We start from the raw sequence: 20,953 nt of genomic DNA, 5'->3' as shown, positions 1-20,953 counted from the left end.
GTAGCTCTAGGGTTTGGGCTGTGCCCCCTTTCTCCCTGAAGTGTCTCCCCTCCTTCCTTTCTTCCCTCCCAGCTGCAGGTGTCTATGGCTTCAAGTAGGATGGAGGATGCTGTGGGAGATCCCTTTGGGTCTCTGGAGCTGGAGGACGAGAGAGGCAATTTAGAGCAGCTGATGGGGCCTTAGCTGAGCCTTCCAGCACCCTCCCCTTGGGGATGTGTTCCACACTCTCTTTGCTGTCTCTCCACGAGACCTTTTGGGAGTATTTCTACTCACAGAGGAGTTTAAAGGGATTGTAAATTCTCAGTGGAGCTGTGGCTGCACAGGTTGTGTCCTGCCATGGGGCTGTGCTGCCGTTTGCCTAGGGAAAAATGAGCAGCCCTTTGGCTGGAGGGAATTTTCTGTGGGATCTACCATGGCCATGTGTCGGATTCACAAAGTCGTGGTCCCACGAAGCGCAGGCTTCGTGGAATGAGGAATGAGGAATGAGGAGCCGGGCTGTGCGATGAGCTCGTGGCTCCTTTGGGAGCGTTTCCACATGATTCCCATCAGAAACGTGGATCTGTGCATCCTGTTCCAGTTTGTGCAGCTACACAGCTCAACCCCAAGGAGAAAAAAAAAACAACATTCTTCAGATGCTGCTTTTGGGGAGGGTGGGGGAAGAAGCAGACGGGTTCCTTCCACCCCGTTGTTAGAGACTGAGCGCTATTGCAGCATTTTAAGAGAGCACAGCATCTGCACAAAGCTCCTCTGTGTGTTTTTACAAACTTAGAACCTCCATGTGAGGAAACAGTAGCTGTCTGTGAGCCCCAGCCTTTTCAGCTTAAACACAGAGTATGGGGACAATACAGCAAGCAGAACAAAATCCTGGTGCCTCTAGAGATAGGATCTTCACGGCTACAATAACTTACCCTGGCCATTCATGTTGTGGTGGCCTGTCGTGTCTTTTCCAGTGGGTGAACTGGACATTTAAAGGGACGCGGCTAGAATCATAGAACCATTTTGGTTGGAGAAGATGTTTAAGATCATCAAGTCCAACCGTTGACCTCACAGTGCCAAGTCCACCTCTAACCCACGTCCCTGAGAGCCTCATCTACGCGTCTTTTAAACCCTCCCAGGGATGGTGACAGTGGGCAAGGAGGATTCACCGTGTGGTCATTAAGAACAGAATTCAGTCCTGTACCTGCTTGATGCTAAAGCTGCTGTGGTCCCAGTGAGGCAGGAGGAGATGAGCAGAGGGGAGGGGTGTGCAAGGATGCCCGCGTTCTGGCTTTGTGGGGAATCTGGGCTTTGCTCTGTGCTTAAACAAGGACTTGCACCTAGAGGAGCTGCCCCGAGTTCTTCCAGGGGCTGGATGTGCCTGTAATAAATAGCTCCTCCCTCTGTTTGACTCAATTACCGGCTGGGAAAAAGCGAAGGACCTAACCGTGTGTTAATGGGGCTCTTTGTGCTCTCATTTTTCCAGGGTGGCCACTGACCACAATGTTGACAACACCACAGCAATCCTTAGAGAGTGGCTGAAGAACGTGCAGAACCTCTACCACGATGTGGAGTGGAGACCGATGGAAGAGCCCCAGTGAGTGCTGCAATGAGGGGCTGACTGTTTGGTGTATATCCCCAGTTTTCTAGATTTTCTGTTCTCAAACAAGGAGGTGTACTTAAAATGTAGATTGGGGGTGGGGGTGGGGGTCTGTCCCATTTAAATTGTGTTCTTATGGAGCCCATAAAAAGGTCTCTGACTTCAGTGAAGCAACTCATGCAGAACTTCAGCAAATATTTTCCGTTCAGTTATTTAGCGTCTGCAGCTGCTCTCTGTGCCTGGTAAACAAATCACATCAAAAACTACAGGGAATAAAAACTGTCATTCTTTATTTTCAAGGAGGCAAAGAAATCGTAGCCCATTCCCATAGTGTCTATGAAAGTTCTGTCCGAGACATCAAACACTCAGTAGGTTCTGAGCCAGAGAACTAGATTTAATTCAGTATATTATACCTTTGCATGACTTGCAGGATCATTGCTTTGAAATACAATGGTAGGTTTAAAGAGAATCCTCTTCTGAGGAACGAAAAGCAACACCTATTTATATGCAGAATTTCAAGGAGAAAGAACTGTGTGTGTTTGATTTGTATTGCTCTTTTTTTTTTTTTTTTTTAAGATAAGCTGTTCCTTTTTTTGTTCTGTTTTCTATTTCTTCCATCAGGGAAAAGTACATTGTTTTCCCTTTTCTTTAGGCTTGTTTTTACTTCCACGGTCCTCAGTGCAGTGGTGAGGCACTTGTACAAACCCACAGGGAATGCTTGTAATATTGACTTTTTAAATCCTTTCATTGATATTGAGTTTTCTTAATCCTATCAAACTTGACTTTTTAAAGTTGTGTCAGAAGTTTTTTAAATTCTTAGCTCCTTCACTGGCTTGTGCTGGCACTGTTTCAAAATCCTGACTCATTATTCCACACAGGGCTCTGTCCCGGCGTTTCCTTCCATCTTTATAACAAAGCGTTTGCTTTTGGACCTGATCCTGAGAACAGAGGCACGTGCGTAACTTCACTCACGTGCTTGGGCCCCTGGGGTTGGGCGTTGGGTGTCTGTAGATTTAAGAGCTGTTAGCAGGATGTGTTAGCAGTTACTAGTGATGCCCAGACCCCAAGGGAATCCAAATTGCCTTCATCTTCTCATCCTCCATTCTGTTGATTCTACTGGGCTCAAGGAAGCTGCGTTTATAGTTTAAACTTGAATTGTAGCAGAGGGGAGATGACTTTCTGCTGGAGGGTCAGATGAGGTAAATCAGCTTCAGCTCATTTTGGTGGTGTAACCTCTGCTTACATCAGGGCCTGATGCCGCTGAAGAAATTCCTGGGTTTGTTTGATGGTGCTGTTTTGCTTTCAGTCACTTGGTCAGCCCAAAACGCTGCAGCGCTGCTTGTTTTCCAGTGCCCTGTGTACACATGCCAGCACGAAACTTGGAATCTTTCTCTCTCAAAACCGCTCCTGGGTTGCCTGAGGTGACTCTAACACTGTTTTTATTTTGGAAAGAAGGTAGCAAGGGAACTTTTAATTTTTCTAACTAGTGCAATAGGTTTCTAGACATGGGTTGCAGTCACTTTCTTTTTTTTTTGCTAGGTCTTACCCAGAAGAATTTGGGCCAAAACATTGGCCAAGCTCCCGATTCACTCACGTGATGAAACTCCGACAGGCAGCCCTGCGTGCTGCACGAGAGAAGTGGTCAGACTACATCCTGGTAAATACAAGGTTTGATTTATTAACTGTCCTCAGGCAAAAGCTTTTCGGTTCGTCGCTCTGATAACTTGGGGCTGCCAAAAAGTTTCTTGTCCATCTAAAGACAAAGCTCTCTGCAGTGAGATGCCGTGTGTTGTTTCTTGGTCTGACGAGCAGGAGAGTTTGCAGCTGGAGAGAGAAGTCCATGGGTAAGCCCACGGTTTTTTGCACAGCAGTCAGGACTGAACATAGTCCTGGTGGTGGGTAGGTCCCTGCAAGGGTCCCTCAGATGGAAAACCCACCTGTTAGCGATGAAATGTAAGGGACATAGTTCTACAGAAGAGTTGTGAACAGATGTGTGGCTTTGGTCACTGCAGCAGCCTCTGAGGCCACTTTTTAAGAGTGATGCTCTTCACAGCATAAATGCACCCCGAATGATGTTTTCCCTCGCAGCTCCGTTGCCCCAGTGTTGGAGGAACGTTCCGTCAAGTGCGAGGGAAACTCCGCATCTCTTCCCATCTCGTAATGTACCTTTAACAGAGATGTGTCCTACGGTATCAAAACCACCAGCTCAGTGCTTTTTGGGTTTTTTTGACAACCTCATACCTCTGGCTGCCTTGTTCCCAAGAAATCATCAGGGCAAGCATATCATTTAATCTAATAACAAATTTATTTTTCTCTTCCCCTCTTCTCTAGTTTATTGATACAGATAACTTACTGACCAACCCAGAAACCCTGAACCTGTTGATAGCAGAAAACAAGACCTTGGTGGCGCCAATGCTCGAGTCTCGCTCTCTCTACTCAAATTTCTGGTGTGGCATCACCCCCCAGGCAAGTGACCTCCTGAACGCTGCTGGGTGACTGTGCAAGCTGTGTTTGCAAAGGCCTCTTGTGTCTGTGAAGTGGTGGGTTATGGTTTCTGTCCTGTGGGCTTTCCCGTCTGTTTTTGTAGCGTCCTTTTTCTGAAAAGAAGCTGCTGTAGCTCGGTGACGTGCGCTCAGCTCAGCTTGCACCTCTCTCAGTGGCGGCATCCCAAATCTTGGTGGGTACCTTTGGGCAAGGTCGGTACATTTATAGGAAATCTGGGAATAAGGGCAGAGCGGACACTGGGGTCTATAAATGTTTTTCAGGCTTTGTTTTCTAACCGAGCTGTAGCTATGAGCAAAGCAATGCGTGTTCTGCATTGGGTGTGCAGGCACATAGCTGGAACTTGCTGCCTTGTCTGAGATTCCTCTCTTGAAAAAGCTGAATCTGGAGGAAGCTGAGCTTGTTTAGCCAAAAGTCCTGGGAAATTATACAATCCCACTAACTACATAGAAAATACTGATATGCACACCAGAATTTATTTGAGGTCGCTCCATATGTTTGTGTAATGGCCTTAAATCTCTTGGTACATAATTTTAGACAAGCTTTCCATTGTAGTGATGCTAATCAGGGAGGGATTTGCTTTTCTTTCTACAGCTTTCCATTGTATATAGGTTGTTTTTCTCACACGTGAACAAGATTTATGTGTTGGGGCAACACTGTTTGCCTTGTAGAAATTAGTTTCGTGCTTCTTTCTCAAATCATATGTACTGCATTAAATATTGATACAAAGATGCTGCCTAGTAGGAATAGCATCATTTTTAGAGCCAGGATGAGGTTGAGCTATCACTTGACAAGTAGATCCACATTGCTGTGGTCAGTGTGGGTCAGCGGTGATCTTTTGCCTTTTTTTCCCTCTTTTTCTTTGGAATGTTCTTGACTAAGCTCTAGATGGGCTTTCTGAGACATTCAGTCTTGTGGGATCGTTTCTGGAAACAAATGGACATCCGTGCAGTGAGCAAGACTGCATTGAGCTGATCTAGGCCACAAGTGAAGGGTCATTGAAAGGTCCTTGACCACACAGAATGGGGTAGAAAGTTGATGAAGCAAGAGGAGAATGAGGAATTAAAGTAGTTTGTGGCGAGACATGGGAGGTGATAGGTGTCTAAGATAGCAACCGATCATGTATTAGCTAGAGAAATGTAAGCAGCGCGTAATCTAACCATAATTATCCAAGTATAAATAACGTAACTACAAAATCAGCAGTTTAAGACTATATAACCTGATCAAACTTTACATTAAACATCTTCAGTTTATAGCTCTCATAGAGTTGTCGGAGTCCATTCTTCTCCTGCACAGTCTGAGGTGAGGGCTATAATGAATGCTCATTTCTCCAAGCCCACAGGTAAACCTCAATAATGAGATCAGGTTTTTGACCTGTTCTCTACTCCGCTGCTGGCAGGTGGTTCGTCATCCCTTGGGATGTTAGAGAGACTCCGTGCTCCAGCCATTTCCTACCCTTTTGCTTTACTCCAGAGAGCTAGCCGGTTACTAATTATTGTCATTATTGCTGGAGTGGAATGAAGTACAAACTCCATTTCCCACTTCTTCTGGTGTAAAACATCCTCTGGCAGTCTCCTTCTCTAGGATTTCTTGAGGAAGGTCTTTGTTTTTAAAGCTTTCGGTGATTATTTTTTTTTCTTTTACAGAAATCACTGAATCTTTTCTTTTTTGGCCCCCACACCATCTTATGGCAAGGAATTCCACAGTTCAGACTAACTAATTGAGTAAAAATAGCAGGAAAAGGTCTTGAACTTGCCAAATTCTTGGGAAGTAAATACACAGATAAGAAAAGGGGTGTGTAGGGGTGTGTTTACTTGTTTCAGTTTTTGTTTTAAAATGGAGAAATAAACTTTATAGGAAAGGCATTGTCCTTTAAGTGTTTAAGGTTAAGTCCTGATGTAAATCAGCAGTTCTCCACAGCCTGACATGGGTCTCTGCCAGTGTCCACCAGCCTCTGCTGTTACCTCTCCAGCAGAAAATCTCCATCATTACCAGGATTACTGAGAAAAGGAGGGGAAAAAAAACCTAGCAGCAAACGCATCTTGCAGAATTTGCTGAAAAAAGCTGCTCAAATGAAGAGGAAAGTCCCCACTTTATTATTTTTTCCTTTTCTCTTAGTTGCTGCTGCTTGTTTCTGTGTTCGCAGTCCTGCAGCTTCATGCTCTCAGCCTTCTGCTCCCTGGGGACTCAGGGAGGGAGCAGGAACTGGAGAACGCCCTAAAACACAAAGCCAAACGCAGCTGCAGACAGCCTGACATTTAGCTGTCGTGAAGCTATCCTTAGGAGAGCACAACAGTGCTGACAAGTTGGAGTCTTTCTTGGCTACAGGTGATTTATGAGCCGTGAAAAGCCCCACAAGCCCGTAGTGAGCGAGTGGAGGAGGACAAAAATTAAGTTTCCAGCATCTTTCACCTGTAGGCATTCTCGAATGTCTGTTAAAGGCTGGATGTTTTTACCCTTCACGCAGCAGCAATGCCAGTGAGGGCTCTGCCCGCTCGCTGCTTTTCGTGAACATCTGAGATATCCAGTCCTCACAGCGTGGTCAGAAGGTTTCTGAAGGGCAGATCAACAGATGCATAAACAGACAAATGCACCACACGGTGCTTTTGCGCAAAACCAGGGTAAAGTGGTTCTGCAGTGATTTACTCGGCTGTTGCTAGGATGCTCTTGGAAAATATAAATCAAAAGTAACTTCAACTGATTTTAGTGACTCATCATTTCTGTAAAGACCAGAATCCACTCCGGACCCAACCATCAGCCGTGTTCAGATGTCCAGTTGGTACATTAGGACTTTCTTTCAGGGGGAATTCAGTGTATTTATTTCCAAATCTGATAGCTTTAGACATACGGCACCTGCAGAACCAGCTGTGAGCTGCGCAAGGTGGGTGTCGCACCCAGAGTGACGGAAGGTTGGCAAAGCTCTTTAGGTCACGGCCAGAAATAATTTGCAGGTCCTGTTTGGTGAGACACTGAATGTCCTTTGTGCTTGTTGAACACAGAGGATGCCACGGATGCTCAGCAGCTTTCAGGGTCAGACCTGAGAGTCTATGTGCAAAAAAAAAAGGTTTCTGGAGAGCCAGGGGAAAAAAATCTGAGATTTGAAGCTCTGTTGCAAGGGAATTTTGCAGCAGAAAGGCTTGAATTTCCATTAGCTGCTGAAAAGGAGAGAGAAGGTCATATTTTAACCTTTTGGGTTGAAGATTGTTTCTGAATACTTGACTGAGCCCTTTCCGAAATGGGGACACTTCAAAATCTGAGAACTGGGCACTGATCTGTCTCTGCTGAGCAGGACTAAGGGTGGGAACTTTTGCTAGGGAGCAGCTGTGAAGCCGAAGTCTCCTGTAACATCCAGCCCTCTCCTTCTGTTTGCAGGGCTATTACAAAAGGACCCTGGATTACCCCCTGATCCGGGAATGGAAGAGGACAGGCTGTTTTGCTGTCCCGATGATTCATTCCACCTTCCTCATCGATTTGAGGAAAGAGGCCTCCACCAAGCTGACGTTCTACCCCCCGCATCAGGACTACACCTGGAGCTTTGACGATATCATGGTCTTTGCCTTCTCCAGTCGCCAAGCAGGTACGTCTGGAGCCTTTGCTGGGCAGGATTCACTCGTAGAGACATGCAGATCTCTACGTTTGAGTTCACAGACCAAAATCCATGTTTTGGCTTCAGTGGTGAGTTGAGACCCCGTTCGCTTTTCTCTTTTGGATCTGGTCAGGGACAACCAGCAGCAAGTGGCAGTGCAGTTTTGAATCACAGATAGCTTCAAAAGACATGGGAACTATTCTAGGGACAAAGGCCATGTTTCAGAGACAAAATTAGTGGCATCTACCTTTGTTTTTTGTCACAGCGAGATGGTAGTGAGCACAGGTGAAAGCTGTGAGAGTGGAAGGCACTCTGTCTAAAGTCACCACTTCCAGGACACTCCACGAGGAAGGGATGAGGACAAGAGACACTTTTTAGACGTTGCAGCGGTTGTGCAAAATAAAACCCAAGTTGCTTGCCCGCAGTGCTTGATGAAGCTTTGCTTTGTGGCAGCTCAGCAGGCATTGTCTGAGAGTTAAGAGGCTTTTCTTCTGTTGGTTCTGTTTGCTTTAAGTAAAATCAGTGCAACTTTCAGGGAATGATGTGGGGTCTGTGGGCTGCGCTGAGAGGAAGTTTCTTGCTGGGGTGAGAGCAGTAAAATGTCTGCAGGCTTGACGCCTCACTGGGACTTTGGGAGAACCAGTTGAGAACCAGTCCTTGAGATCTTTGGGGCTCCAGTTGGTACTGGGACCAGTTTCTACCAGACAGTGGGAGGATTTCAGTTAGATCTGAAACACAGGAGTCATTTCAGGACAAGGCACCACCTCAGTGTCTTCTTTTACTTGGAACGGCTGTTGGTGTGTGCAGAGCTCCATGTGTCTTGGGGGAATCGCTGTCTCTTAGTGCACGATACCACTGCTACAGCTGCTTGTTCTTCTGGTGAGGATGTTTAGTCCTGTTTACTTTTGGATCTGGTGGATATTCTGTCTCTAGCAAAGTCCTGGCTGGCAGAACTGTGTCACATCTATGAAAGGAGCTCCTGGGAGGGATGTGTTTTTAATGGCCATCCATATTGTTCTTTTCCATCCTGTGTTGAAAAGGGCGAAGTTTGGGGCCTTATAAAGGAAAAAATGACTGATGAAACCTCAGCGGTACTGATGACCAGAGCTTCACGACTGGTTTGCTGGCTTACTGAGGTGAATTACTTGGGAAAAGTCAGATGTTGGGTCTACTGAGTGATGTGCAGCTGGTGTTATCTGTCCTCTGCTTGTAAAAGAGGCAAAGTTAAGGTGAGAAGGAAGGGCTGTTCTTGGGGTGCAGACAAGTAGAGGGAAAGTGAAGAAGTGTGGCTTGTCAACAGCAGCTTCTGGAGAAGAGCCAGGCTGAGACATCTGCCTTTCCCACCACTTACAGAGCAGCGCAGTGGCTGTTCGCAACTTTCTTTGGAGTGATCCTTCTTGTTGGAAGCAGCACTGCGAAAGACGGTGTTCTTGGCATGATAAGCAGGGCTTTTTAAAACTCAGCTTCAAGGGGATGTGGAGCATGGATGAGTGGGAGGGGAGAGGAGATGCAGCAAGAGCTGAAGTTGGGCCCTTGGGAGGTAGAGGAAGATGCGACCTTGCAGGGCCCCAAAGGTGCCTTTTGAGTCAGGACATGGGCATGTTGGCTCCAAAGGAGAACAGAGGTTTAGGTCCGGTGAGCAAAGCAGGTTCCCTCAAATCTACCTGCCCCTTGTTCCCTCTGACAGCATCCAATTAGTCTGGGAACTGCATTGCATTAGCTCCAGCTGCTTCAGCAATATTTCAGGGATTCAAACCCGTCATTTTTTCCTTCCATCCTAGAACACTTTAGCTTTTTCCAGAGCCGACCTCGGCAGTCTGGCCCACTGATCTTCTCAGATTGTTGGCTTGTGTCCTGGGCTGAGTTTTGTCACCCAGGATAAAAGGATGACATCCAAGTTCAGAAATGTGAAAAATGTATGGACTTTGAGGTATACTTCTCTTCAGAGTAATTTCACTTATTTCCCTGAAGCCATAAACGATGTTGGCTTTTGTCTGGGCCAAGTACTGCGCTTAACGCCTCAGGTCAACCCATCGATTTTTCCAACAGTGAATCTTCTGCTCGAAGCAGGTGGTTTGTGATGCTCCACAGAGACCGTCCCACTTCTGCCGAGAGGACGTGGGCTGCGGAACACAGAACAAAACTCAGCACAGGTGTTTTATTGGGGAGGGTGGTCTCCGTAGAGCCCTTTGCGCTGGCAAGATAATGTTTAGCTGGCCAGATCTTCTGAGTTTCCTTCAGCCTGAGGCTCTGAAGACCTCAAGCCAACCAGGAATGTCCAGTCACAGGGATGTGGGGGGAAATTTAGGTTGCCTAAATATGGCTGTGGATTTATTTAAGGCATATGACGGTGAACCCTGGTCACTGCCTTACAAAGGCTAATAGTAACACCAGTATCTATAGCCTTCTCTCCTTTGTAGCAAACGTTTATTTTATTATAAAAACAGAGCCAGAGAGCGAGTCCCCCTCCCCGTTTTAAGGTAGCTTTACCATTTTGAAGTAACTTTTATCCCAGAAGAAACAGAAATACTGGTGTGAATCTATGCAGATTAACTGTGTTTAAGCCAGCGGAAGATAAAAACGGAGATCGGTGAGCCAGATAAGATTAGTTGATTAGATCAGTGCCAAATCCATTAATATCAGCAGGTAGTATTTTTTATTTTGCCATTTACCTAAATTGCAGCTGACAGCTGAATGTGTTTTGGCAAGTAGTGTAGCCAGCAATTTCCTTGTAGAACTTAAAACAGTAGAAACACCAGGGTCGTTAGTGCAGATAATTCTGCCTTGCTAAAAATACCAGGGATTTAGGAGGATTAATACATGAAAGCACCAACTCTCACCAGGTAGTGTCTGCTTTTCATTTATTTCCTAGAGGGACAAGGGTGGTTCTGCTTGTTTAATTAAAAAAATAAAAGTTATAATGAGCAAACTCCTGGTGAGTCTGGAGGGAACAGCATCTTGCTGATCACACATTGGGACATTCCCAGCAGCGTGTGGGTCTCTCCCTTGCAAACGGATCTGCTCCGAAGAGAAGCTTTGCATCTTCTCCTTGTTCCACACCTTCAGATTCAGCTCCTTGAACAAGCAGTTGCAAAAGCTTGTGAGCAGAAGGAAGTTACGGTATCATCTATTTTTGGAAGCATCTCTTTCTCCATGCTGCGCTCTCTCTCTAGGATTTGAGGCTGGTTGATTTGGAGGGTGCAAACCTGCTCCTGCTTTTGGCTCTGTGAAGGGATTGCGTCGGGTCTGAGCGGTGCAGGTGGGGTTTGGGGGATACGGGGTTTTTCTGGGATGCTCCCCAGTTCTCCCAGCAGATCACCTGTGTACATCAGACATCGCTTTGCCAAAGGCTGTTTCTGCCCTCTGCTGTGAGATTGTTTGCATAGCATGAAGGCAAAGGCCAAAAAAGACCCTTTCTCCGGGCTAAGAGGGAGTTTCCAGTCTCTCCTAGGAGAAAACTGATGGCAATTAAAAATACCTTCGGTTAGGGAGCAACTGGAAATCGTTTTCAGAGGAGAGACCACTTGCTGCCAGCCGAATGAAACAGAAAATAGCACTATGATGTTCTTGAATTTCATAGAATCATTTTGCTTGGAAAAGACCAAGATCATCGAGTCCAACCGTTAACCCACCCCTGGCACTAACTCATGTCCCTGAGAACCTCATCTCCACATTTGTTCAACCCTCCCAGGGATTTAAGTTAAACCCCTTCATTTGCTTATGAAGCAGAACTTTTTGGGACTGGGCTCCTGGCAATGAATTTGATAGTGGCTACATAGCAGCGGAGCAGCGAACTCCTCTGTTAAGAGACCTGACTCTATTTTCTGTTTTTTTCTGTGATCCCCAGGGATACAGATGTTCATCTGCAACCGTGAACACTATGGTTTCCTTCCCATGCCCCTGAAATCGCACCAGACGCTGCAAGAAGAAACTGAGAACTTTGTGCACACCCTTATCGAGGCGATGAGTAAGTTATTGTGCCCTGTTGTGATGGACTCCCCCAAGTTAAGGTTTGTAGAGCTCTCTTACCCCTGGGAGTCTGCCTCCTGATCCGACTGCTCTCATCCTGGTTTGACACGCAGTTTCCCATTTTTCCACTGCTTTTCTACCTAGAGATGTAATTGCTTCACAGTCAGGTCAGCTCCGTTGACAAAACCCCTTCAACTTCCCCATATCAAATGCAAAAATGCATCTTTAACGTGGCGAGGATGCTGCAGAACCGCGTGTTTCTCCTGAGCTCTGTCTGGCAGATGGCTGCTGGCTTCTGTTCTGTGACGTGGACGCTTTCTGCTACACCCACTCCTGCCTGACTTCATCAGCCAGGTCCCTGGGGCTTTAGGTCCAGAGATGCAAACACACACACGCGCGCGTTATTGTCAGTGCATGAAGGTGATGCTTGGGATCTCTTCTCTCTTCCAGTTGATCGTCCTCCTGTTGAACCCTCGCAGTTTGTCTCTGTTCCGCCAAAGCACCCTGACAAGATGGGATTTGATGAAGTAAGGAACTTATTTCGCTGCCATTGTCTTGTCTTCCTGTTTCTCACCCAGAGGAGCTGGGATCTCCCTGTAACTGACCTTCCAGCCATTTCCCTTTCCCATCTTTTCACACATTTAAGCTCTTTCCCAGTCGCTCATCTGTTGGACTTTAGCTTTTTGCCAGGAGCAAATAGCCATCCTTACGTGGGGAGAACTTCTGAGGTCAGGGAAGCAGAAGGGAAAGGGTTCAGGGAGTGTTCTTGCCCTCTGGCATTTGCTGGGGAGAAATGAGGCCACTCAGGTCTGTGGGCATTTCATACCTGCTACAAAACCCCCGATTAAGGTTGGTGTGCCAGGGCAGTGCCCAGCAAATCTGTGGGCTTCCTGCATTGATGGTACGGATGTTTTAATCCAGCCAGGGAGAGATGGCAGAAGTGAGGGTGAAAAACATGTCATTTAACTCCCTCGATTCTTGTGCCGTTTCCTCTACATCTGACTCTATGGGGCAGCTTAGCCATCCTTCCATTCTGCAGCAAAAACTGGTCTTTGGGAAACCTCTCCTGCTTTCCAGTGAGAGACGGGAATGATTTTTCTCCCCTAAGAGAGGCACTGGGGAGCCCAGAGAAGCTGGGAGAGGCTCTCAGCCAAGTTCTGACCAAGATGGGGATGTCTAGGAGGGATGGAAACCACATGTGCTCCCTCCTTATTGGGACAGCTCTCCCCCTGCCCTGCATGGTCACCGCATTTTTCTGCTATGGCCTTTGAAAGTGCATTAGAAAGGTGTTTCCTGACAGCGGTCCTGCCCCAAAACCCCACAGAAATCCCTCTCCTCCCTGTTCTTCACGTTATGGAGGGTGCAAGCGTTGAGGGGAAAGGCTGGAGAGGGATCTGCTGTGCTTTAATTAACCAGGAGTTGTGTTTTTATGCAGCTGCCAGGGTGGCAGTTGTGGAGACCAGAGAAGCCTTTGTTTTCTTGGCTTATTCTGCTACATCTGTTTATACAACCCGTGAATTCCGAACACGATTTGTTGGAGCGTCTGTGTTTAGGGCGCAGCTGTTGTAGGTTTTTTTCTGTGTTGTCCTTTGTGGCTGCGCTCTATTTATCCAATTTATTATTTTTGCGTTTGTGCTGACCTAGAATTGGATCTTCTTACTGGCTCGAGGTTTTTGCTCCACAGGCTACAAAGCTGCACTTGTCTGCCTGGGACTGAAAAACATCCCTGCCCCTTTGCAGTTTACCTGCAAATGGGGGTTTTAGTCCTCTGCCTCCCACGAAAAAGTCAGTCTGCTTAGGTTTGGGCAGAGCCTGGCCCAGACATCTCTAGTCCCGATCTGGGCTCTGTGCTGGGCTTTCTGCTCTGGCAGGAGAAGCAGCAGTTTTTGTGAAAATTCTGTGATTTTTTGGTGAAAATTCTATGAATTTTCAGTGCCTGAAGTAATTTACAAAAATTCTCTTTTTGCTGTGTCCTTGTGCTTGGGTGGCGACCCCACAGATAATCCTAAATACAGGTAGTGGTGGCATTGTGGAGAAACATGTGTGTCGATGTTCCTCTGGGACTGTGTTTGACCGTGTTTAATATAAATCAAAACATCCTATATCTTTGGAAATTACAGACTTGGCTGTAACTGGTGTGCTCTCACCATTATTCATCATTGACAAGCAGCTTTTCCTTGTGACATAAAACGTCCTTAAAAAGTGGTTGTTGGACAAAGAATGAGCCTCTAACCTTCCAACTCAAAACCAACCCCAACTTTTTGACAAATTCTACGCAACCTGGAATAAAATCACAACTGGTATTTTAAGATCTGCTGCTGGAGAAGGGTGGATGAGAAGTCACTTCTCCTCCTCGCTCCCAGGCTGTGAGCTTGATGTCTCTCTCTTTAACCCAGATTTTCATGATCAACCTGAAGCGCCGGAAGGACAGGCGGGATCGGATGCTGCGGACTCTCTATGAGCAGGAGATTGCGGTCAAGATAGTAGAGGCCGTGGATGGGAAGTGAGTTTCGGCTGGGGTTGCTGATGCTTGCAAAGAGGGGGTTGTGCTGGGCACCATCCCCTTGGGTGCCCTGACCTCCCTCCTGCTGGGGATGGATGGGCTGAGGGAGAGGTGGACATCACTTTTATTTATCCAGCATTTTATTAACCTAACTGCCCCTGCTTTGGGGTAGTTTTACTCTGTTTGTGTCTTCTTTTGTAATTAGTCTTCATGAGAGAACCAGGGCAGTGTGGGTCAGGCTAATAGAATCATAGAATCATTTTGGTTGGAAAAGCCCCTCTAGATCATCGAGTCCAAATGTTCCCCCACCCCTGTCACTGCCCCATGTCCTGAGAACCTCATGTCCGTCTGTCCAGCCCTCCAGGGATGGTGACTCCAGTACTGCCCTGGGCAGCCTGTTCCAGTGCCCCACAGCCCTTTGGGGAAGAAATTGCTCCCAAGATCCAACCTAAGATGAAAATCAGGTTAAAATCGTACTCCTTTCTGTGAACTATAACACTTGCACACAATTAGAAAGCAGCAAAAATGTATGAGAGCAATTATCTCCTGAGAGGTTTCTCTGTCCTCGTGCTACAAAGCTGTTGGGCTACAGTATTAACCCTGACACAGCCCTTACTTTAGGGTGTGTTAAGATGTTTTTATCGTGAGAAATCAAGGCAGAAATTTTTGGTCTGGGACTTGCAAAAAGGGAAGTGGGAACCCACATGGCCATCTAGTGGTCTCGGAGACTTGGGCACCCATCAGGACCTCCTACGAAAATATTTGAAAGCAAACTCCTGATGGTCCCACAAGAAGTCGTTGGCAGAGTTAGGGATATAATTTGTAAGCTTTATTTAGAATGTAAATCAGTAAGTTAATTTTTCTCCCAGTTTTTGAGCAAGACAAGTGCGGGAATTTCATGAGTTACGGCTTATCTCTGAACATCAGTAGCACTTCCCCCGTTGCGTCTGTGTCCGACTTGAATTTACTTTCTATTTAAATGCTGATAGGTGTTCTCTCTTTCTCAGAGCGCTGAACACGAGTCAGCTCAAAGCTCTCAGCATCGACATGCTGCCGGGTTACCGGGACCCGTACTCCTCGCGGCCCCTCACCCGGGGAGAGATCGGCTGCTTCCTCAGCCACTACTACATCTGGGAGGAGGTGAGGGGGCTGCGGGGGCCCTGGGGAGGGTGCTGAGGGCAGGAGCAGTGGGAAGGCACACGGACAGTCCCAGAACTAATATAATACCGGTTTCTGGAAGTGTAGGATGGTTTTCCTTGGTTTGTAGGGCATCGCGTACAGGGGTTCTCTTGAACACGTTGCTCAGCTTTTTCAGCTCTGCTTTCCATTTGCTGAGTGATTTTTATCAGAATGTTTTCACGATTGGATTTGCAGACCATCCGATAGCCTGTTTGGAGTGAGTTTGCTTAGGAGAAAGGCAGGAAGGTTTTGAAGAAGAAATGGTGTTAAAGAAACTCCTGTTTTATTTCCCTGGTTCTTCATGTGTGCTGAAGCAAGTTCCAGTGACTCTGCTAATTGCTTTTTTTTGAGCTGGTATATCATAAATAAGTTTAGCAGCAGGGATCTCTGTTACCTGAGCTAAGAGATATTGTTTGGGTGGTAATAGCTGTAGCTTCCATCTGTCCCTGGTCACCTGGGGAGTGACACTTGAGAGGACCTGGGTTGTGCTGGTTAGAGGTGCTGGAGTTACACAGCCCAACGGGAGGGTTTATTTTGAGCAAGGTGGGATGTGGAGGCAGGAAGAACAAAGACTGGGCAAAGGCAGGAGCTGCCCAAATGTGACCATGATGGTTGGACGATCCAAATACCTTTCAGCCAGCAGCAGAGACTTCAGCACTGAGAAATCAGGCGATGATTTGGGGCTTGAGACTTCTGCATCACCAATGGTCAGATGGTAACATGGGAACGCACTTGCAGGATGCCTTTGCGTGTGTGTTCTTTAAGTTGTCAGGGCCAGACTTTGGATATGCTGGATCATCCTCCAGATTCCAGAAACACTTTTTTTCCCAACAGAAACAGGTTTTTCTGAACAGCAGCTTTGTTGTCAAAGGAGGAGGCGGTCGTGCTAGATGTTGGCTCACGGGGTCTAGGTGCTGCAACATCACATGGAGGGTTTTTCTAGGTTGCAGATGCTCAGTCATGGAATATTTTTGGGCAGCTTGTCCCAGCTGAGCTGTGAATCTAGGGCTGGTTCTCCAGCCTCCCTACCTGTGTGGTCCAGAGGGCAGGGCCAGGTCAGGATGATCCCCAGCAATTTTGGGGCCACTGTGATCACTTCTGAACCCTCTTGTTTCAGGTGGTGAACAGAGAACTGGAGAAGACGCTTGTTATTGAGGACGATGTCCGCTTTGAGCACCAGTTCAAGAGGAAGCTCATGAAGCTGATGGATGACATTGAACAAGCCCAGCTAGACTGGGAGCTGATGTAAGTCACTGGCCCTCGGGAAGCTCTGGGCACACAGGGGACATGAGCAGGAGAGATGGAGGGTGACGTTGGAGCGCAGGGGAAGGTGGCAGAGGCTTCTCGTCGGCTCTTCCCGTCAGGACAGCTCTGCTCCTGGGCCAGGCTGGTGCTGGGGTGCCCCAGCTGTGTTGGGTACCACTGGTGCGCTTTGTGGGCAGTGTTGGTCATCTGGAGACACTGCTGTGACAGAGGAACTGCCACAGCTGAGCTGAGGCTTGGACCGTGTCATCTCAGCTGCCTTACCAAGTCTTTCACATCTGTATCACCTGCTGGATTAAGATTTGGATGTCTGAGAGTGGTACAGGATAGAAATGTGTCAGGGATTGCTTCTTGGATCCACCCTTTGCCCTTCCCCGCTTGACATGGACAGTTGTGTCCTCCTAACTGCTGCAGATTCGCATTTCAGTTCCAATTTCTGTGGTCTTTTCCCCCTTTAAGCTACATTGGCCGGAAAAGGATGCAGGTGCAGGAGCCTGAGAAAGCGGTTCCCAACGTCATGAACCTGGTGGAAGCCGATTACTCGTACTGGACCCTGGGCTACGCGATCTCCTTCCAGGGGGCTCAGAAGCTCATTGGAGCGGAGCCTTTCGGCAAGATGTTGCCGGTGGATGAATTTCTGCCAGTCATGTACAACAAGCACCCGGTGTAAGTAGGTCGGATGTCTTCATTACTTGGGTTCACGTGAGCTTGGTCTTGCTGAATGATCAAGATCTGGTTCGTAGATTTGTGTAGTGTATATCATATGTGTTAATATCTATATATGCCTATGTGTACCCTTGTTTATGTGTGCACACTTAGTGTGGTACATATAAATGATTAATTTTGGAGCTTGGAGTCCAAATTATTCACATTACAGTTTTTCAGCAGATTGATGACTTGAGTGCTCTGCGGGGCACTTCAGAAAATGGAGCTCACTTCATGTTCTGCAACTTCATCTGCAAAAACGTTGATTTATCAATCAGTACTGAGACCTAAACCGACAAAAGATCAGGTTAATAATCATTCCGTTCTTTAGCATTTTAATGCTGTTTGACTCAAGCTACGCAAAACCTCACGGTGCTTAGTATGCAGCGTGTAACGTTGTGATGCTCACGTTTTATTTTTCTAAAGCGGAATGTAGTTGGTAGAGGGTCAGACTCCACCGCAGCAACTACCTGTGCTGCTTGGGACATGTTGACTCAGTGGATGGGCTTGTATCTCGCAGTTATAAGCACTTCACTCTGTTCCTGGTGATTTTTCTCTCCTCTTTAGAGCAAAGTACATGGAGTACTACGAGTCCAGAGACTTGAAAGCCTTTTCAGCAGAACCCCTGCTCGTCTACCCCACGCACTACACGGGGCAGCCCGGCTACCTTAGCGACACGGAGACCTCCACCATCTGGGACAACGAGACCGTGTCGACAGACTGGGACAGAACGCACTCCTGGAAATCCCGGCAGCAGGGCACGATCCACAGCGACGCCCAGAACAAGGACGCTCTGCCCTCGCAGTCGTCTCTGGACGCGCCGTCCTCCAGGGATGAGCTATGACTGCCCGCGGCTCTGCCGGCGGCTGAACCTGCCTCACGCTTCGGCTTTTCACCCTTGGCAGCGGTAGAGCAGCTCTGCGCGTGGTCTCCATCCCAAGAGCTTGGACCTGATGTGACAACCGACCGAGACGCTCAGGACAAGGCGGGACATGAAGGAGGAAACAGAACGAGTGATGCAGACTGGCGGAAAAAAGAAGCAGAGATCTGAACAAAAGCCCCCGCAAGCTTTTGTAAAAGAAAAACCAAACCTTGAATGACGTCTTTCTACAGTTCCTTGTGTAGAATACTGTATTTATAAAGATTAATATATAGAGGTGTACAAGTGTTCATACCTTTCTGGATAGCTGTAACTAGGCTGTTGTGTAACTGTTAGTCCTCATAGGTTCGTAGGCTTTTTATAACCCTATTCGCTGAGAGAAACTGCGCGCGAATGTTTGGGTATTTGGGTTTGTTTTTTCAAAGGGAATCAAAATGGTTTCCAAAACCATCCAGCTCAGTGGAGCAGCGCTCCTCTGCAGGGTCATCTCCTTCATCGCACGGTGATAGAAAACTATCGCTGGCTTCCCCTCTGCAAATCACAAAACTTGCCAGGTCTGAGCGGGCCTCCCAGTCCGGAGCTGCCGTCTTGGCGTGCCTGAAATCCTGGGAGCTGGCAGAAGAGGTGGAGGTTGCCAAAGGGAAGAGCTAGTCCATGTCATGTCCTGCTTCACCCTCTGTGCCTCCACTTATTCCTTCAGGAAAACAAAGCCTGACAGCCTGTTTGCAGGCCTGCTTAATTAGGCCGTAAAACCAAGTGTTAGGACTTCTAGGGACTTGAAAATGTTTGGTTACGAACTGCTTGACATTATCCTTATCAAACCAAAGCAACTTACCGAGATGTTGGTGTTGTCAGCCGTACTGTCCTCGACAGCCTCAATAGAATTATTGCGCATTACGGGACGGAAAGGCAACTTGTCTGGATATTTTTTCACGTGAGGAGCAAACTTGTCTCTTTTTTTGGATGGGTTCTGATGTACTTGCTGCAGAGTATGGTGTTTATTTTTAAAAGAAAACGATTCTCAGAGGGCAGGTGTTGCTGGCCCGCACTGCTGGGGTTGGCTGGGACGTTCTCCTGCGCTTCCCACCTAGAGACTCACCTGCTGGAGATCTGCACGGTTGGGTGTGTGTGCCTGGGCTTTCATTTGTGTTTGTTTGTTAATAATTCCTGACGGATGTTGTGCTTTCTGCTCAAGAAGACGTGTTCTTACCTGTCAGCCGGTCTGATAATACATAGAACCTGGTGCAAGATGGCAGCTGTGTGTGTTGTTCATGGGGCGGGAGCAGGCCTGGCAGGGAAGGCCAGGTCGTTCAGCTATGTCGCTCTACCACAGAGTCCCTGCCCTGTTGTGCCGGGAAGCCGAGTTCCTTCTGCTCCGCAGGCTGGAGCAGCGTCCACACCGCGTGGTGAGTGTGGAGAGCGGCTGTGCCGCGGGGGCATCGCTCTCTGACAGCTCCTCTCCTTCTCTCCTCAGCTCTGGCTTTACAAGCGGCAACCCGGAGCCGTGTGAAGCGCGGTGGAGCTCGGCGATGCTCCAGGCGGTGGCAAGACGCTCGGCGTGGCCTTCAGAAGCGGGACGTGTGCGAAGCGGGAGCGGCCAGCGCGGTGCCGGTGTCAGTGTGGCAGGAGCAGCACGTGTGTCAGCACAGCTCTGGTTTCCCAGCCCTTCCTCTCCTGACCTGTCGTGAGCCCACGGGAGCAGTTTCTCCATGAAACGGCCCTGGTGTTCCTCACGGTTCTCTCTCCCTGCTGGGGCTGGAGAGGGAAGGGACAGACACACTGGGGAGTTCTCTGACTTTGATTTCTGTAAGCAGAGCAGTAGCAATTTATTATAAACTACTTGACATCATGGGTGGGGTTTGGGCTTTTTTGTTGTTTGTTTTTTTTGTTTTGGGGTGTGTGGGGTGTTTTTTAGTTGATTTAGGAAGCGAGTTATTAATAGTACAAGGGGTTTAACGGTTTCAGGGGCGGGAGGCAAAAAGTTAAGGATTAAAATGTAATGAATTAGATGAATGTGTCCATTTCATGATCTCGGTCGAGCCGACTGTACTTTCACCTGTACATGTGTGTGTAGGTGCAGTTTTCTATTTATTTCCATCTGCAAGACCCGGTGGCTGCCCAGTGGTTCCGCAGCTCTGACAGGTGCTGGTTCCCTGTCTGCGCTTTCAGCTCCTGGGCTGGTGTTGTCCGGGCTCTCCCTGCTCAGAACTCACGGTGTTTTGGAAAGGCAGGAGCCCGTGCAAACCCTTCTGCGCTGTCCTGCTCTGTTCCCCTTTCCTGTGCAGCGGGCTCGTGGCTCCGCTCGGGCAGGGCCGTCCCTGCGGAGCCTCTGGCGGGTGTTGCACCCGCAGCCCCAACGCGGAGCCGCCTCGTGTGGGGTCACGCGTGAGGCTGTAGCTCTGGAGAACGAGATGCTGTCAGCAGAGCTGAACAGGGACGTTCGCTCGGCTGCTTCAGGAGTTGTTGTGTTCTCCTTGCGGTGTGGGGTTTGTCCTCTGCTCTGGAGCACGAGAGCGAAGCCCCCGGAGCCGCGGCTGGTGGGGACCCCGCAGTGAGGGGTGACAGACCCGGGGCCAGGAGCAGTTTCCCCAGGGCGAGCAGCAAGTCGAGCTGCTCACACAAGGTCACAGGCAGGGCTGGTGCACATCACCGGTTCCAAGGCTGTCCCCAGCCCCTGACAGCTCTCTCTGTGCTGTTGTGCCCTCGGTACTCAATGTGGAATTCCCGGTGCGCAAATAGGTTGTGTGGATCTGAGGGAAATGGGTTAAGGTTGTGTTGGTGTGTGTTGTC

General features: G+C 48.1%; 1 protein-coding gene across 4 annotated transcripts in view; it reads left to right on the top strand.

Moving 5' to 3' along the window:
- Positions 1 to 20,172, top strand: part of COLGALT2 (collagen beta(1-O)galactosyltransferase 2) — a 50,528-nt gene extending 30,356 nt beyond the window's left edge. For 3 of the 4 annotated variants that reach the window (XM_065072765.1, XM_065072763.1, XM_065072764.1), the window contains exons 2-12: positions 1,463 to 1,573; positions 3,116 to 3,233; positions 3,908 to 4,042; positions 7,451 to 7,655; positions 11,512 to 11,631; positions 12,084 to 12,160; positions 14,030 to 14,136; positions 15,144 to 15,276; positions 16,433 to 16,560; positions 17,038 to 17,244; positions 17,851 to 19,411. In XM_065072765.1, the coding sequence (XP_064928837.1) occupies positions 1,463 to 1,573; positions 3,116 to 3,233; positions 3,908 to 4,042; positions 7,451 to 7,655; positions 11,512 to 11,631; positions 12,084 to 12,160; positions 14,030 to 14,136; positions 15,144 to 15,276; positions 16,433 to 16,560; positions 17,038 to 17,244; positions 17,851 to 18,127 (1,618 nt within the window). In that variant the 3' untranslated portion in view covers positions 18,128 to 19,411. Of the gene's footprint in view, positions 1 to 1,462; positions 1,574 to 3,115; positions 3,234 to 3,907; positions 4,043 to 7,450; positions 7,656 to 11,511; positions 11,632 to 12,083; positions 12,161 to 14,029; positions 14,137 to 15,143; positions 15,277 to 16,432; positions 16,561 to 17,037; positions 17,245 to 17,850; positions 19,412 to 19,637 lie in introns of those variants that run through there. The other variant, XM_065072762.1, reaches the window with a different exon arrangement.
- The last annotated feature ends 781 nt before the right edge of the window (positions 20,173 to 20,953 follow it).

This window comes from Columba livia, chromosome 8 (assembly GCF_036013475.1).
Source record: "Columba livia isolate bColLiv1 breed racing homer chromosome 8, bColLiv1.pat.W.v2, whole genome shotgun sequence".
Taxonomy (NCBI): domain Eukaryota; kingdom Metazoa; phylum Chordata; class Aves; order Columbiformes; family Columbidae; genus Columba; species Columba livia.
This window is presented reverse-complemented; position numbering and strand designations above follow the sequence as displayed.